Here is a 15,720-nt window from a genome sequence, read left to right on the forward strand (position 1 = left end):
CCAGGTTCAATTCCCGACATCCCACAGGGTCCCCTAAGCATGTCAGGAGCGATTCCTGAGTGTAGAGTCAGAAGTAACCCCTGAGAACTACAACTTCTGTGCCCCAAAAACCAAAAAGAAGAAAGAGTATTATTTGCTATAAAAGTTAAGGTTTGTGTCCACACTAAAATTCTTCATTTAAATTTGCACGACTCTTTCCACCATCCTCCTCCCAAACGAACCTCAAATGACAAGTATCATTTCAGCACAGGCACCGCTCTAGATTTTAACTTTCATCAGTTCAGAACCTAAACAGAGCTTTCCATGTACAAAGGTTATCACCATTAAATTATAAATCACTACTAAAAAATCCCACTTGAGAGATCCCCTAAAATCCCTTCCAAATTAGTCAAGATTCAACTATTGTCTCTGGAACATCAATGCAGTTCTTTTCTCCCTCCAAACCCCAAGCTATTCAGCCTCTATGAACAAATCTGACAACAGATTAATAAATATGACAACAGATAATTGTCATGTGACAAATATGACATATATGACAAAAACATATCTGACACATGACATATTTGTTATAAGAACAATATAAGTGCTCACTTTGGCAGCACATATATTAAAGTTGGAATGATACAGAGAAGATTAACATGGCCCCTGCTCAAGGATGGCATGCAAATTCGTCAAATGTTCCATATTAAAAAAAAAAAAGAACAAATATGACACCATATTAACCTTGAAAGCTCCAACTCGTTCTCTGTCGCTAAGACATCATTTCAGACCGAAGGTGCATCAAAGCAGGTCACAGATTTTTGATGGTGCAGGATACTTATGACAGACATATCCAGGTGTGGATAGCTCTGAGTTAGCAGGGAACCTGCCTTGGAACAAAATGTCAGGAAATACACTTTAATAGCACTACTGCTCTCCAGCCACTGAGGTTTATCGACAAGATGAGTCAAAGGAGGTGTAAAATAAAAGTCTAAGCTATAAAAAACTAGCTGAGTGCAGGGTCAAATGATAGAAGGAAGTTCCTGAGCCAGCCTGCTGGTAAGAAACTGTCTCCCACTCACTAAGGAGCTGACGTCTTCAAGCTTCCAAACCTTTATCCAAAAAAAAAAGGGGGGGGGGAAGGTAACTGTATCTACCCATTAGGTTTCTCAGGCTATGAGCTAATGTTTGTATAGAGCATAGAATAATATTGGTCACATAGTAAGTGCATGTAAGTACTTTTCAAAATAAAAACAGAAACTTGGATAAAAGTGTTCTTTGAGGTTTGTTTATAGACCAGCGTATGCTGCTCCAACATCCAGGCATATTCTTCTAATTAGGCCTGGTTACAAAGAACACCAAACCCAAAGAAACCTTGAGGCTAGGACAAGTTTTAGAAACTACTTTCCAGTCCTACCAGAGACAATCTCTTTGGTCGTGAATGGCCCAGTCTCAGCACTAAAGTGCTCTAATAGAAATTCTGGCTTCTTGGGCTAACCTAAGCCCAAAAGCAGCTGGGAAGAGAGAAGAGCAGCAGAAGGGAGGGCCCAGACACTTCCTAAGCTTTCCCCAACCCCCTATATTCTAGTCCTTATAACTGTTTAGCATAAGCCTTGTCTCAGATAATTTCATTCTACAACTTTAGAACTTGTTTTCCCTATATCTGACATCACTGAACTTCCAGAGTTAATAAAAAGGAATTACACACCATAGGGCTAGAAGTTGCCAACTTACCAAATTTACTAGCCAAAGCATATGTTTTGATCACTTGTCCTATGCAAAGCAATTGAGCTAAATGCTTTGATCCTCAACATGTTAGAAGTCAGAAGGTCACCAGTTATATATTTTCTTCTATTTCCATTGGTTAGCTCCTTTCTGATTCAGGCCTCAATAAATACAAACTTTTTCAAGAGGTTCATGATATCAAGAACACTTCATGATTTTAAAATAAATATTGACCAGCTTGTTCTCTCTTGAACACATATCTAGATTGCTTATCTCCAGTTTTTTTTGCTTTCTTATTTTCACTGTGGAGATCTCTCTCTCTCTCTCTCTCTCTCTCTCTCTCTCTCTCTCTCTCTCTCTCATTATAGGACAATGCTCAGGGATTACTCCTGGCTCTGCATTCAGGAATCACTCCTGGAGAGCTCAGGGGAACCATATAAAGAACATGAGAATGAACGCTGCTTTGATGTGTGCAAGGCAAATGCCATACTCTCTCTACTATCATTCTTTGGAATACATTTTCTCTTTTTCTTTCTTCATGTCTAAGAAGTTTTGTTCAATAAAAATTACCTTGCTTCACTACTTAGCCTCCTCCTGAAAATCGTTTCTGTGAGGGACGGTGACAGACCCACAACGCCTCTATGGAACTTAGGACTGACTTGACTGAAACCAGGCATTAATTTTCCAGAGTGCTAGTGGTCAATGTGAGTGGAGCAGAGAGGTAGGAACATTCTTTTCTCTGTCATCTTCCCTTGATCTGGTAACATAAATATGTACTCTAGCCTATTAATACCATAAGCAATTAATAATAATTAATATGGTACACTGTTCCAACACCACACTCTCCATCAGTATGTCCCTTTTTCCCCCATCACTATCTAAGGGTTCTTGCTTCAATTTCTTTTCTTTCTTTCTTTCTTTTTTTTTTCCTTTGGATTTTGGGTCACACCCAGTGGCACTCAGGGGTTACTTCTGGCTCTGTGCTCAGGAATCACTCCTGGCAGACATGGGGGACCATATGAGATGCTGGGATTCAAGCCATTGTGCAAGGCAAATGCCCTACTGCTGTGCTATCTCTTCAGCCCCTCCATTTCAATTTTCATTCCTCACCTCTACCTATCAGGAAGAGAAAAGTTAAAAAGCTAAAGTTCTGTTGCCATTGGTCATTTGTCATTCGCTTAATCTGCTTCTTTATAACCCACACATGAGAGATCATTCCCTTTTCTGTCCCTCTTCTGGTTTACTTCACTCAGGATGATACCTTCCAATTCCACCCAGGTGGCAAAAAACACAGGATTTTTGTCATTTCTTACAGACGACTTGTAGTCATTCTGAATGGAATACCAAAGTATCCACCATAATTTATCTGTTCTTTGACACTTGGGGTATTTCTAGATTTGAGTTATTGTGACTAATGCTACAGTGAATATAGGAGAATGCATGTCTTTTTGGAATAAAGCTTTTGGGTAAATCTATAGTTTTTATTTGAACTTTCTTATAACACTATTTAATAGTTACCAAATTAAACTAAATACATGATTTAAAAAAAGACCTCTTCGAGTAGGAGAAGATAAACTAGAGAGCTAGTTTTTCTAGGCTTACATCTGGGGTCACATCTCCACAACACTTTACATGGTGGATCTCTGTCCAGCCTCATCCAAGGTGAAGTTTCTTTTCCGTGCAACTGCTTCGCTGTTTAGCTCTGAATCTGCCCTATCAATGTTGCCAGTGTTGATTGCCAAGGGGCCCTCTGCAGCACCTCCATTGGATTGAAGAAGGATAGAATTTGGTTCCTTAGGACGTTTCCACTGAGGCCTGGTGACGATCCAGAAAATGAGAGCACCGAACACCACAATCAAAAGGCCAAGGGTGTTTGTGAAAATGCCTTCAGGTGGAAATGAACTGTAGGCAGGATCTTTCCTACAAATAAAGAAGAGTGTGTCCAATTATACATAAGGCAGGACAGCAACCTACCAAGCATTCCTTTGAGTTTCAAGGTGTGCAATGAGATAGCATCAGTGTAAATTCCCTTAAAGCTTGGCATCAGGGAGAAATGTAAATTATCCGCTTTAATTCACACAGCAGGAAAGTATGATATGATTTAAAGTTAAACTATAAAATTAATATAACACTGGAGTTGGAGTTGGAAAGATACAAAGTGGGTAGGATGCTTGTCTTGCTCCAGCTGACCTGGGTTTGAGCCCCGGCATCCCATATAGTCCCCTGAGCCTGCCAGGAGTGATATCTGAGTGCAGAGCCAGGAGTAATTGCCAGAACAAACAAACAAAATAAAACAAAAATAACATAACATCTAGAACACCAAGGTTTGCTTAGGAATGAAAAAACAGAATGATACAGGGATAAGGGAGATGGTTCAAAAAGACTGAGTACATGCTTTGCACCCTACATCATTGGGTGTGGTTCCTCGAAGGACAAAGAAATGTTTATATACCAAAATTAAAATGAATATAAAAGCAAACACATCAAAAAGGAATGCATGACATCAGCAATAGTTTTATAAGAATAGGGGCTGAACCATTCCTTTGTACTTGCATGTCCCCCCCCCCCAACTTCCAAGTGTCACCAAGTCAAGCCCTGAAGCTCCCTAAGATGTTCTCTGATGGCTTTTGAAACTGGAGGTTTCAAGTATATGTAGTATTTCTGCATCCTCTGCTCAGCATCCAGCCCCATGGGCAGAGAATCACCAAGGGTCTCCAAGGCTCCCTGAGAAATGTTTAGGAATAACAATCTCCCCATCTCCCAACTAAAACCTGGTACAATTGATTAATTCTTTTATTCTTCTTCCAACATTAGAAATGAAGCAACTGCATATATAATACAGTCTTTTTTTTTTTTTGGGGGGGGGTCACACCCAGCGGTGCTCAGGGGTTACTCCTGGCTCCATGCTCAGAAATCACTCCTGGCAGGCACAGGGACCATATGGGATTTCGGGATTTGAACCAATGAAAGGCAAACAAACGCCTTACCTCCATGCTATCTCTCTGGCCCCATATAATACATTCTTTTCATAAATATTTTAATATCAAAAGCCATTAACCTTTCTAGGTACAAGTATTTAGCATTTTATAGTTTAAGTCTATGAGGTGTACAACTTACAGGACAAAAATTAGCTTCTCAGTCACTCCCATGAGCACGGTGACAATCACTGTTCCAAAGAGGAGAAGTCCTGAGTAGACATGGATGGGCATGAGAAACGATCGGAGAGAAAGCGGAGCCCAGGGAAGCAGAAAGACGAAGAAACCTAAGAAAAGCTAAGCATAAAAGAATACCAAGGTCATCGGTGATCTTCTAGTTTTAAGTCTTAAGAAACTTTAAAACTATCTTTTAGAGAGGCTGGAGAGATAGCATAGTACATTTGCTCACCTTGTGTGAGGACAACCTGGGTTTGATCCCTGACATCCAGATGGTATGTCAAGCACAGCCAGGAATAATTCCTGAGCAAGCGCCAGGAGTAACCTCTAAGCATCTCTTGGTGTGGCCCCAAAACAAATAAACACACACAAAACAACACAAAATTATCATTTAAAAATCTTGGATGTAAAATAAAGAAAATTTATGCATAGAATCTAGGTCAATGGGACCAGCAAGGTGGCGCTAGAGGTTAAGGTGTCTGCCTTGCAAGCGCTAGCCAAGGAAAGATCGCGACCGCGGTTCGATCCCCTGGCATCCCATATGGTTCCCCCAAGCCAGGGGCAATTTCTGAGCGCTTAGCCAGGAGTAACCCCTGAGCATCAAACGGGTGTGGCCCAAAAAACAAACAAACAAAAAAAAATCCAGGACAATAAAATAAATGAATTCCTCCACCCTCATTTCTTTCTTGCATGTAAGGCCTTGCATGTGCCTGACCCAAGTTTTATCCCAGCATCCCATAATGTTCTCCTGAGCATTGCCAGGATTAATTCCTGAGTGCAGAGCCAAAAGTAAGCCTTGAGCACCACTGGGCATGGCCTAAAAACCTAAACATGAAAAGAAAAGTTCTTTTTTTTTTTTTTTTTTTTTTTGGTTTTTGGGCTACACCCGGCGGTGCTCAGGGGTTACTCCTGGCTGTCTGCTCAGAAATAGCTCCTGGCAGGCACGGGGGACCATATGGGACACCGGGATTCGAACCAACCACCTTTGGTCCTGGATTGGCTGCTTGCAAGGCAAACACCGCTGTGCTATCTCTCCGGGCCCGAAAAGAAAATTTCTATCAATACTTATACAAGTATCCATGGATTCATGGAGAAAAATTACATGGTTATCTAGTCCACAAAATGTATGCGGACTATGAATTATATTTGCATTCATATATATTGTCATATAAATACATGTATTTATATATTTATTCTGTATCTTGTTTATGTTTTCCCTAAGAGTATAACTTGAAGGTCTTTTCCTAACAATACATTTGTCTAGTCTTTTTTTCTTTTTTATTGGCTTACATTTTAACATGACATAGTTTTTACCTGTAATTCTCTGGCTGTTTTAAACTTCTTTGGAGTCTTAATATTATGTCTCATTTTAGGATTTGTCATGTGTCTCTAGAAATTCTCTGAGTTTCAGTCATCTAACTAGGTGAGACATTAGAATTTGTTTACTGAATCTAGGGAGATTTTTCTCTCTTATTTTGACCATGAAGAATGTTTTTAATGATGGAAAAATGAGATTTAAAGAGAACTGGAAGGCTTAATGAACTGAACTGAACTAGAGCTGGAAGCTGAGGTCCAGCTTTGATCCCCAGCACCAGATGATCCACTCAGCACCAAGGGAAGCAACCCTTCAACCCAGCACCAGCACTGAACTATGGGTGCCCTGCTTTGCCAGAAGTAAGCCCTGAGTAGATCTGTTCATGTTCCCAAAGCAAAACAAGTGAAGGAGGAAAGGAAGGAAGGAAGGAGGGAGGATGGAAGGAAGGAAGGAAGGAAGGAAGGAAGGAAGGAAGGAAGGAAGGAAGGAAGGAAGGAAGGAAGGAAGGAAGGAAGGAAGGAAGGAAGGAAGGAAGGAAGGAAGGAAGGAAGGGAAAGACAGAAGAAAGAGAAAGGAGGGGAGGGTGGAAAAAGGAAAGAAAAAGATAAAGAAAGAAAAGAAAGACTGGAAGGAAGAAAGGAAGGGAGAAAAAAAGGAAGGAAGGGAGGTGGGAGGGAGGGAAGGAGGGAGAGAAGGAAGGAAGGAAAGGAGGAAGAAAAGAGAAACGATGAAGGAAGGGAAGGAAAGGTGCTACAAAAAATGTACACCTGTAATTTATAGAACTCATTCTTGACTGACTTAACAACCATCTAAGTGTTTCAGGGAACACGATCATCTGAACTCCAATGGACTGAAATTACCAATCCCTTATTTCGGTTTAAGTCAGTGGTTCTTGAAGTGCTGTTCTTAGAAGGCATGCACCAAAAACACTTGAATTGTTTATTTAATAAGCTACAAGAACTGCATCCGGAGTCACAAAACCAGAAATTCTGGAAGGTCCATGAATCAGCCTTTTAAACTGTTTCAGTAATCTGAATAATACAGATTTTCATTAGCTTTTTATCTTTTTTATTAAGGTAATATTGGTTTGCATGGTGGTTCATATTTTGGAGTACAATTTTATACCTCTTTTAAATCTATGTTAACACATACCACCAGCTACCAAAGTCCCATTTCTCTTCATCACAGTCCCTCCTGTCTCTCCTTCTCATGACCTCGGTTCCTTCATTGGAGTACAAGGATTTGGTTTAGTCTTATTCTTTGTTTTGAGTCTCTGCATGCCACATTTGAGTGGAATCATCTGGTATTTGTCTTTCTACTTCTGAATGATTCTGCTTAGTCTAACCTTTGCCAGTTCCACCCACTTGGTCCTAAAAGACAAGACTTCATCTGCTGTTGGACACTTGAACTGCTTCAAGATCTAGCTACTGTTAATAGAGCTGCAACAAAAACTGGGGTGTGCATAGCTTTTAAAACTGGTGTTTTTGTGTACTTCAAATAGATCTGTAGGAGAGGAATGGCTGGATAATGAATAAAGCTAAATTGATATTCAACATTTTGAGAGATCTCCATATTATTTCTATAGAGGCCAGATCCACTCATATTCCCATCAACAGTGAACAAGGCCCTTTTCCTCCACACCCTATCAGCACTTGTTATTTCTGGTCTTCTCAGGTGTAGGATAGCATCTGAGTGTTGCTTTAATTTGCATTTTAATGATAATCTTTTATTATCATCATATACCTATTTCATCATGTTTCATCAAACACTTCATCTTATGGCCATTGGCTCTCTGTATGCCTCCTTCGAGGAAGTGCTTGTTTTAGCTCTTCTCCCAGTTTTGGATTGTTTTGTTGTATGTGAATACTTTAAACCTCTATGAAATTAGTCTTTGTCAAATGTATGGTGTGTAAACATTTTCTCCCATTCAGTAGGGTATCTTTGTTCATTTAGTTTTGATCCAAGGCCATACTCAGTGGTGCTCATGACTAACATCTGGCTCTCTGCTCAGGAAACCCTATATGTGGATATTGAACCTGGCTCAGCTGTCTGCAAGGCAAGCATCCTACATGCTGGACTACTTATTGCTCTAGCTCTTGTTTTGTTTTGGTTTTTTTTTTTTTTGTATTAATGATAGTTCCTTTCACTGTGCAGAAGCTTTTGATTTTGTGTTATAACATTTGTTTAGTGTTGATTCTGACTTCCTTGTTATGGGAGTTTACTTCTCAAAGATATTACTGAAGCCAGTTACAGAGAGTGATTTGCCTGGGTTTTTGTTGAATGGAGTTTATGGTTTGGGATTTGATATTCAAATTCATAATACATTTTGTGTTAACTTCTGTGCATATTGCGCAATATAATTGTTTCATCCTTTGGCATGTATTTATCCAGTTACCCTAACATGACCTGTTGCAAAGACTTTCTCCACTTTATTGCTCTGTTGAATTGTCTGTGTGAGGTTTTAATCCCAGGCTCTCAATTTTATTATATTGATAGGATTTTTTTATTTTGAAACTATAATACTTACAATTACTATTTGTATAGTATAGTTGAAAGTCAAGAAATGATGCCCCTGTTCTTTTTGTGTTGGGATTATTTTGGATATTTGAGGTCTTTTATGGTTCTATAAAAATTTCAGTCATTTTTGTTCTATTTCCTTAAAGAATACCATTGGAATTGTTACTTTTGGTCTGGAGACCACAGCTGGCAATGCTCAGGGTTTTTTCCCCTGGTTCTGTACTTAGAGATCACTTCTGGCAATGCTCAGATAGAACCAGAGTCAGCGGTATGCAAGTAAAGTGAAGTAGTTCCTGTGCTATATCTATGGAGCCTTCCCTTCACATTTGCCCTTAACATAGAGATTGCACTAAATCCATATAATTCTTGGAATAGGATGGTTATATTAACCATGTAAATTCTTCCAATCCATGATTATGTGCTTTTTTCCTATCTTTTTTAATGTCTTCTATTTATTTTAATAGAGACAAAGTTATCAATATACAAGTCTTTTGTCTCCTCTGTTAAATTGGTTCTTAGATATATATTGCTTAATGTGAATGTAGATAGGATTCATTTCTTGGTTTATTCTCTTTTGGTTTGATGTTTGCATTTAGAAATGCAATGGATCTTGAGGGAAACTTTCACATTTTATTTATTATTTATTTAAAAATTTAATTAGTCTCCCTTTTCTCTTCCATATTGTCATTGTGTGCATGGTAGGAGTTGCCACCCATTTGGTGCTGATGCTTGTTGAGGGCAGCACATCAGGTTGTGGTGCCCACACACAATGGCAATGCTAGCCAGGAACTGCACTCCTTTAGCAGTGTGGCTCCACAGTCCAGCTGGGGTGCTAATTCTTATAGGTACTTGCCAGGGGTCTACTGCCTGGCCCTGGTGTTCAAACATCTTTCTCCTTTTTCAGTTGTGGTGCTCACTGGGGATTGCATTCTTTGGCTCTAGTGTCAACTTACCAGACTGCAGTGTAGCCTAAAATCATCTATGGTTCTCAGGACCCAAAAGAAGAGAGCTTCCAGGATTGCACCAGCACACGTTGTCATACTGGGTCCTGAACTTAAGATCTTGTACTTGTAAGATAGGAGCTCTAAGCCTCCAAGATATCTCTCTAGGCTGCTAAAACATATTCATTTTGTTTGGGCACTACGCCCAACGGTGCACAGATGTCACTCCTGGCAATGATCAGGGGACCATATACAGTGCTGGGACTGGCCACATATAAGGCAATCAAATTAATCCCTATGCTATCTACCTTGCCCCTGCAATATATTTTTATACTAATTTTGTCTTCTACCACTTTGCTGAATTGTTTTACTATTTCAATGAGCTTTTAAGATTTTCTATGTACATTACTATGACACCTGCAGAATGATAGTTTTACTTCTTTTCCAATTTTTTTTTGTTGGTTTTTGGGTCACACCCAGCAGTGCTCTGGGGTTACTCCTTACTCTGCATTCAGAATTTGCTCCTGGCAGGCACAGGGGAAACCATATGGGATACCAGGATTTGAACCACTGTTCTTCTGGATGTAAGGCAAATGCACTACCTCCATGCTATTTCTCCGGCCCCTCATGGTTATTCTTAATGCAGAAATTTTTTTATATACTTTATTTAAACACCTTGATTACATACATGATTGTGTTTGGGTTTCAGTCATGTAAAGAACACCACCCATCACCAGTGCAACGTTCCCATCACCAATGTCCCAAATCTCCCTCCTCCCACCCGACCCCCGCCTGTACTCTAGACAGGCTTTCCATTTCCCTCATACATTCTCATTTCTTTTCCAATTTGGATCCATTTAATTTCCTTATTAGGAATTAGGAATTGTAAAAAAAATCGACCAACTTCCTTCAATGACTGTGGGATGAGTGGCATGCCTCCCACTGTGTGCAGGCACTAGAGTCTGCATTCTGCTGCAGTGCACAGGTGAGGAGGAAAGGCAAAGCCAAGAGAGTACATTTCTGGAAGCAGAATTGAGAGCTGAGCAGTTCTCGAGTTGCCAGAAAGTGGGAAAAGTTCCCCAGATCAACAGTAGTATCTCAACAGCCCTTGCTCTCCTCTGAAGGAATTGCCACCTGGCAATCTCTCAGCAATAAGAGAACCGCAAGGAAAAATCAACTTTGAGGACAGGAGAGAGATCAGGTCTCGAGCCATCTGATTTGAGATGCATTCTTGTAGGAAAGAAATTTATAGTTCTTGCCTATGTTGGGACATTGAGCACAAATTACCCTAATGTCCAAATGAAACCACCTTCAATAAATGAAACAAAGTCCAAACAAGGCAGTGTAGAGATAAGAAGATGATCATTTTTCTATATATGTAAGTTTTTAGTTAAGGAACAAAAGTCCCATTAATTAAAAAAAAACAAACACCTTAAGGCCCGGAGAGATGGCACAGCGGCATTTGCCTTGCAAGCAGCCGATCCAGGACCAAAGGTGGTTGGTTCGAATCCCGGTGTCCCATATGGTCCCCCCAGCCTGCCAGGAGCTATTTCTGAGCAGACAGTCAGGAGTAACCCCTGAGCACCGCCGGGTGTGACCCAAAAAATAAAAAAAAATAAAAAACACCTCTGCAATACCATGTTTAATATAGCCCTATTCACAATTGCCAAGGTCTCAAAACAACTGAAGTGCTCAAAAAACACTCTGTCTCTTTCACTCTCTCTCTCTCTCTCTCACACAAACACACACGATAAATATTACATGGCCATGAGAAAAGACACAATCATGCATTCTACCTCTACGTGAATAGATTCATAGGGTATCATACTGAGTGAAGTTAGAATGAAAGAGACAGGTTCTAAATCTTTTTTTTTTTTTTTTTTTTTTTGGTTTTTGGGCCACACCCGGCAGTGCTCAGGGTGTAGGAAAGAAATTTATAGTTCTTGCCTATGTTGGGACATTGAGCACAAATTACCCTAATGTCCAAATGAAACCACCTTCAATAAATGAAACAAAGTCCAAACAAGGCAGTGTAGAGATAAGAAGATGATCATTTTTCTATATATGTAAGTTTTTAGTTAAGGAACAAAAGTCCCATTAATTAAAAAAAAAAAAAAAAACACCTTAAGGCCTGGCTGTCTGCTCAGAAATAGCTCCTGGCAGGCACTGGGGATCGTATGGGACACCGGGATTTGAACCAACCACCTTTGGTCCTGGATCGGCTGCTTGCAAGGCAAACACCGCTGTGCTATCTCTCTGGGCCCAGGTTCTAAATCTTATATAATGAAACATAGTAAGGGAATAACAAAGGGTCAATGCAATAGACCTGGAAAGTCAGTCAACAGAACTGATACTGCTAAAGGAAAATGGTAGGGTGAGTAGGGAAGGGGACCCAAAGACATTGATAGAGGCACAATGACACTGGTGGTGACTGTGGTGTTGGAACACTGCATGCCTGAAACTCTACTATTAACAGTATTGTAAATCAAGGTGCCTAAATTAAATATTGAAAGAATAAAGCTCACATCCTTAATCCTAGACACTTATTTCTGCTATTGTCTGTCCCTCTTGGGAGGGAAATTCTTAAAAAGAAACTGAACAAAATAAAGACTAGCGGGAAGAAAAAGGTGATTCCCAAGAAACTCCAAGCAGAGAAAACATTGACAGTATCTGAGTTGTTTCATGTTTTGTCTCTGGTTTGTAACACATTGAGACACTGACCTGTAAGATGTAGTATATGACAGCAATCAGTCCAACCCAGCTGTGCAGACTGTACATATTGGGGATGTTCATGGTATTGTGGAAATCAAACACAGCTACCAGTGAGATAACAGCAAGAATGGCTGCGATGGCGTTTAACCCTGCGTGGATGGATTTCATCAGGAGCTTGCTGCATTTCCAGGTCCATGGCAGTCTGTACACAATAATAGCTACAGAGACAGAAAGAGATAGGAGGCATGTTTACATTTTCAGCTGACACAGACAATAGTTTGACACATGGAGCACTCCCTTCCATGAAACCCTTTTCTCTTATCCTCTTATTCTCTCCCTTCCTTGCCTCCTGGTGGTTCATTCTCAAACTCTTTCTGTTTGTGTTTGGGCCACATCCTAGTGGTGCTTGGGGCTCCATATGTGGTGCCAAAGATTGAACCAGGGTCAGCCATGTTTAAGACAATGGCCTACCCACTATAGATCCCTATCTTGGCTCTTGCTGGGAACATCTTTTCTTTCTTTCTTTTTTTTTTTCTTTTGGTTTTTAGATCACACCGGGCGTTCCTCAGGGGTTACTCCTGGTTGTCTGCTCAGAAATAGCTCCTGGCAGGCTGGGGGGACCATATGGGACACCGGGATTCGAACCAACTACCTTTGGTCCTGGATCGGCTGCTTGCAAGGCAAACGCCGCTGTGCTATCTCTCCGGGCCCACATCTTTTCTTTCAACTTGTGAATAAAACTTGTTTGGCCTTTAGGTTCAGTCCAGGGACTTTTTACTCTTCTCGCTCTTTCCCCTTAAAATGCTACCTATATAGTATTTATGTAACAGTTATATATCAAGAATTACAAAACTTGCAGCTGCAGACCAGAAGTTTCTGAACTTTAGATCACAAAATCCAATGCCTTTGTGTTATCTCCTATATGCCTCCCAAATATCTCAAATGTGCCCTAAACTAAATTGTCATTATTATATTCCTTGTATGTCTAAGTATCAAAGATTACTTAAGGAAAAAAGACCAATCAAAAAACAGGAAATATTCAAAAACAAAAGTTTGAAAGATAAAATAGAGACGATCCCAACATTTCACAAAAGTATAACCAAATGACTGATAAATGTAAGAAAGATGTCAATCAACATCACTAATCCACAGAATAAAAGCAATTTAAAACCAGAGGAGATTACCTCTATTATATATTTCAAGGCCTAAACATGAAAAATATTGGGTACTCAAGGGAATGTGAAGCTATCAGAACTTTTAGGTTCTACTGCTCAAAGTCTAAATGAAAAGTGTCTTCAGAAAATGAGTGTTATCAACTTATGTAAAATTTATGCATACTGTATAACCCAGAAATTTCTGGGACTACAATAAATATGTGCATGAGTTTACTTAATGGGAATGCAGGGATGTGGCACAGTGGCATGGTGCATCTCCAAGCATGCTTGGTTGTGTCATGGCTGCAACCGCATTGCACACTTACTGCACACATGATTGTGGTACCAGGAACTGCACACATTTGGTTGCAGTATCGGGGTACTGAGATCACACTTGGTAATGTGGGCAGTGCCACACCTAGCAGTATCACTCCTGTGCCATTGCTGGAGGGCCTAGGGTGGCTCCCAGTGGTACTTTGGGGGATCATGGGTTACCAGAGAAGGAACCCAGGCTTCCAGCATGCATTACAGCCAACTGAGTTCTCTCTCTCTCTCTCTCTCTCTCTCTCTCTCTCTCTCTCTCTCTTTTTTTTTTTTTTTGGTTTTTGGGCCACACCCGTTTGACGCTCAGGGGTTACTCCTGGCTATGCGCTCAGAAATCGCCCCTGGCTTGGGGGAACCATATGGGATGCCGCCAGGGGAACGAACCGCGGTCCGTCCACGCTAGCGCTTGCAAGGCAGACACCTTACCTCTAGCGCCACCTTCCCGGCCCGAGTTCTCTCTCTTGATGTGTTTACATTTTAAGTCTCATTTCTGTGAGGAAAGTAAGATTATATTGCCAAGGAGCTGAAGCACAAAGAATTAGCTTGCTCAGTCTGAACTGGTGTTTACAAGTGATCAGTATTGTCATCATCATCACCATGAAGCCTCTCATCACCATATCACACAGGCACTTCTGTAGGGGAAGATCTTTGACTAGTAAATCTGAATATCAACATATGAAAAGGGAACATTTGGGATATTTTGCTTGAAAAGAAAATTACAAATAATGAACCATAATAGCTTTTTCTCCCCAATCTGGCTCATATAATACCAAAATTTTCCAAAATAAAAACTAATCTGGCATGGCAGAAGTTGGACATAGTTACCCTGACTGAAGAGTCTGGCAGGAGTTCACTTGGGGGTACTAGGAAGTTTCATGATCTGAGTACACAAGTGGGTCATTTACAAAAATGTGTCACTTTGAATTTAGATGCATGTATGACTCTACAATTAAAATGTATCTGAAGGGGCCAGAAAGATAGCACAGCAAATAGGGTGTTTGCCTTGCATTAAGACAATCTGAACTAGATCCCCAGCATCCCATATGGCCCCCTAAACTGGCCAGGAGTAATTTCGGAGTGCAGAGCCAGGAGTAATCCCTGAGCACCGCTGGATATGAATCACTAAAAGTACCTTAAAAAACAGTTGCCGGGCCCGGAGAGATAGCACAGCGGTGTTTGCCTTGCAAGCAGCCGATCCAGGACCAAAGGTGGTTGGTTCAAATCCCGGTGTCCCATATGGTCCCCTGTGCCTGCCAGGGGCTATTTCTGAGCAGACAGCCAGGAGTAACCCCTGAGCACTGCTGGGTGTGACCCAAAAAACAAAAAAGCAGTTGCCAAAACATCAAAGATATTTTTGTGCCCAGTGAAGAATGTTGATGCTTCTCAGCCAAATACTAAGAAAATCATACAGAAACAGGTCAAGAGCCAGAGTAATAGTTCAAAATAAAAAAAACAAAAACAAAAATAGGTGTAGAAAAAAGAAACAGGTCAATTTTTTCATTGAATATTAAAATTTGAGTATTAAAACTTTGATTTTATTTGAATAATTAAACTCCCCTTTGAATATTAAAAACTTGGGTTTTTTTTTTTTTATCCTTTTATGTTCACTCAAAACTGTTTTCAAACTGACTAACATACCTTCTCTGGCAGGAGTATAAATGAAATACAGTATAGCCTTTTATTGATTAGTTAAGGTTAACAGTAAGGTAGCCTGCCCTATCACTATAGGAGTAAGTTCATAGACACTTTTTTTTGTTTGTTTGTTTTTTGGGTCACACCTGGCAGTGCTCAGGAGTTACTCCTGGCTCTATGCTCAGGAATCACCCCTGGCAGGCTCAGGGGACCATATGGGAACTACTGACCTTCTTAATGCAAGGCAAACGCCTTACCTCCATGCTCTC

General features: G+C 40.4%; 1 protein-coding gene and 1 non-coding gene across 2 annotated transcripts in view; one reads left to right on the top strand and one right to left on the bottom strand.

Annotated features, from left to right (window-relative positions):
* Nucleotides 1-583: 583 nt before the first annotated feature.
* Nucleotides 584-690, top strand: LOC126010711 (U6 spliceosomal RNA). The gene has a single exon (XR_007496724.1). It is a non-coding gene; the product is annotated as a U6 spliceosomal RNA (small nuclear RNA).
* Nucleotides 691-3,149: 2,459 nt separating this feature from the next.
* Nucleotides 3,150-15,720, bottom strand: part of LOC126009123 (plasma membrane ascorbate-dependent reductase CYBRD1) — a 30,069-nt gene continuing 17,498 nt past the window's right edge. The window contains exons 2-4 of the mRNA XM_049773494.1: nucleotides 12,351-12,559; nucleotides 4,822-4,976; nucleotides 3,150-3,624 (exon numbers count right to left, since the gene is read on the bottom strand). Of these exons, the coding sequence (XP_049629451.1) occupies nucleotides 3,333-3,624; nucleotides 4,822-4,976; nucleotides 12,351-12,559 (656 nt within the window). The 3' untranslated portion in view covers nucleotides 3,150-3,332. The remainder of the gene's footprint in view (nucleotides 3,625-4,821; nucleotides 4,977-12,350; nucleotides 12,560-15,720) is intronic.

This window comes from Suncus etruscus, chromosome 5 (genome assembly GCF_024139225.1).
Source record: "Suncus etruscus isolate mSunEtr1 chromosome 5, mSunEtr1.pri.cur, whole genome shotgun sequence".
NCBI classification, from domain to species: Eukaryota; Metazoa; Chordata; class Mammalia; order Eulipotyphla; family Soricidae; genus Suncus; species Suncus etruscus.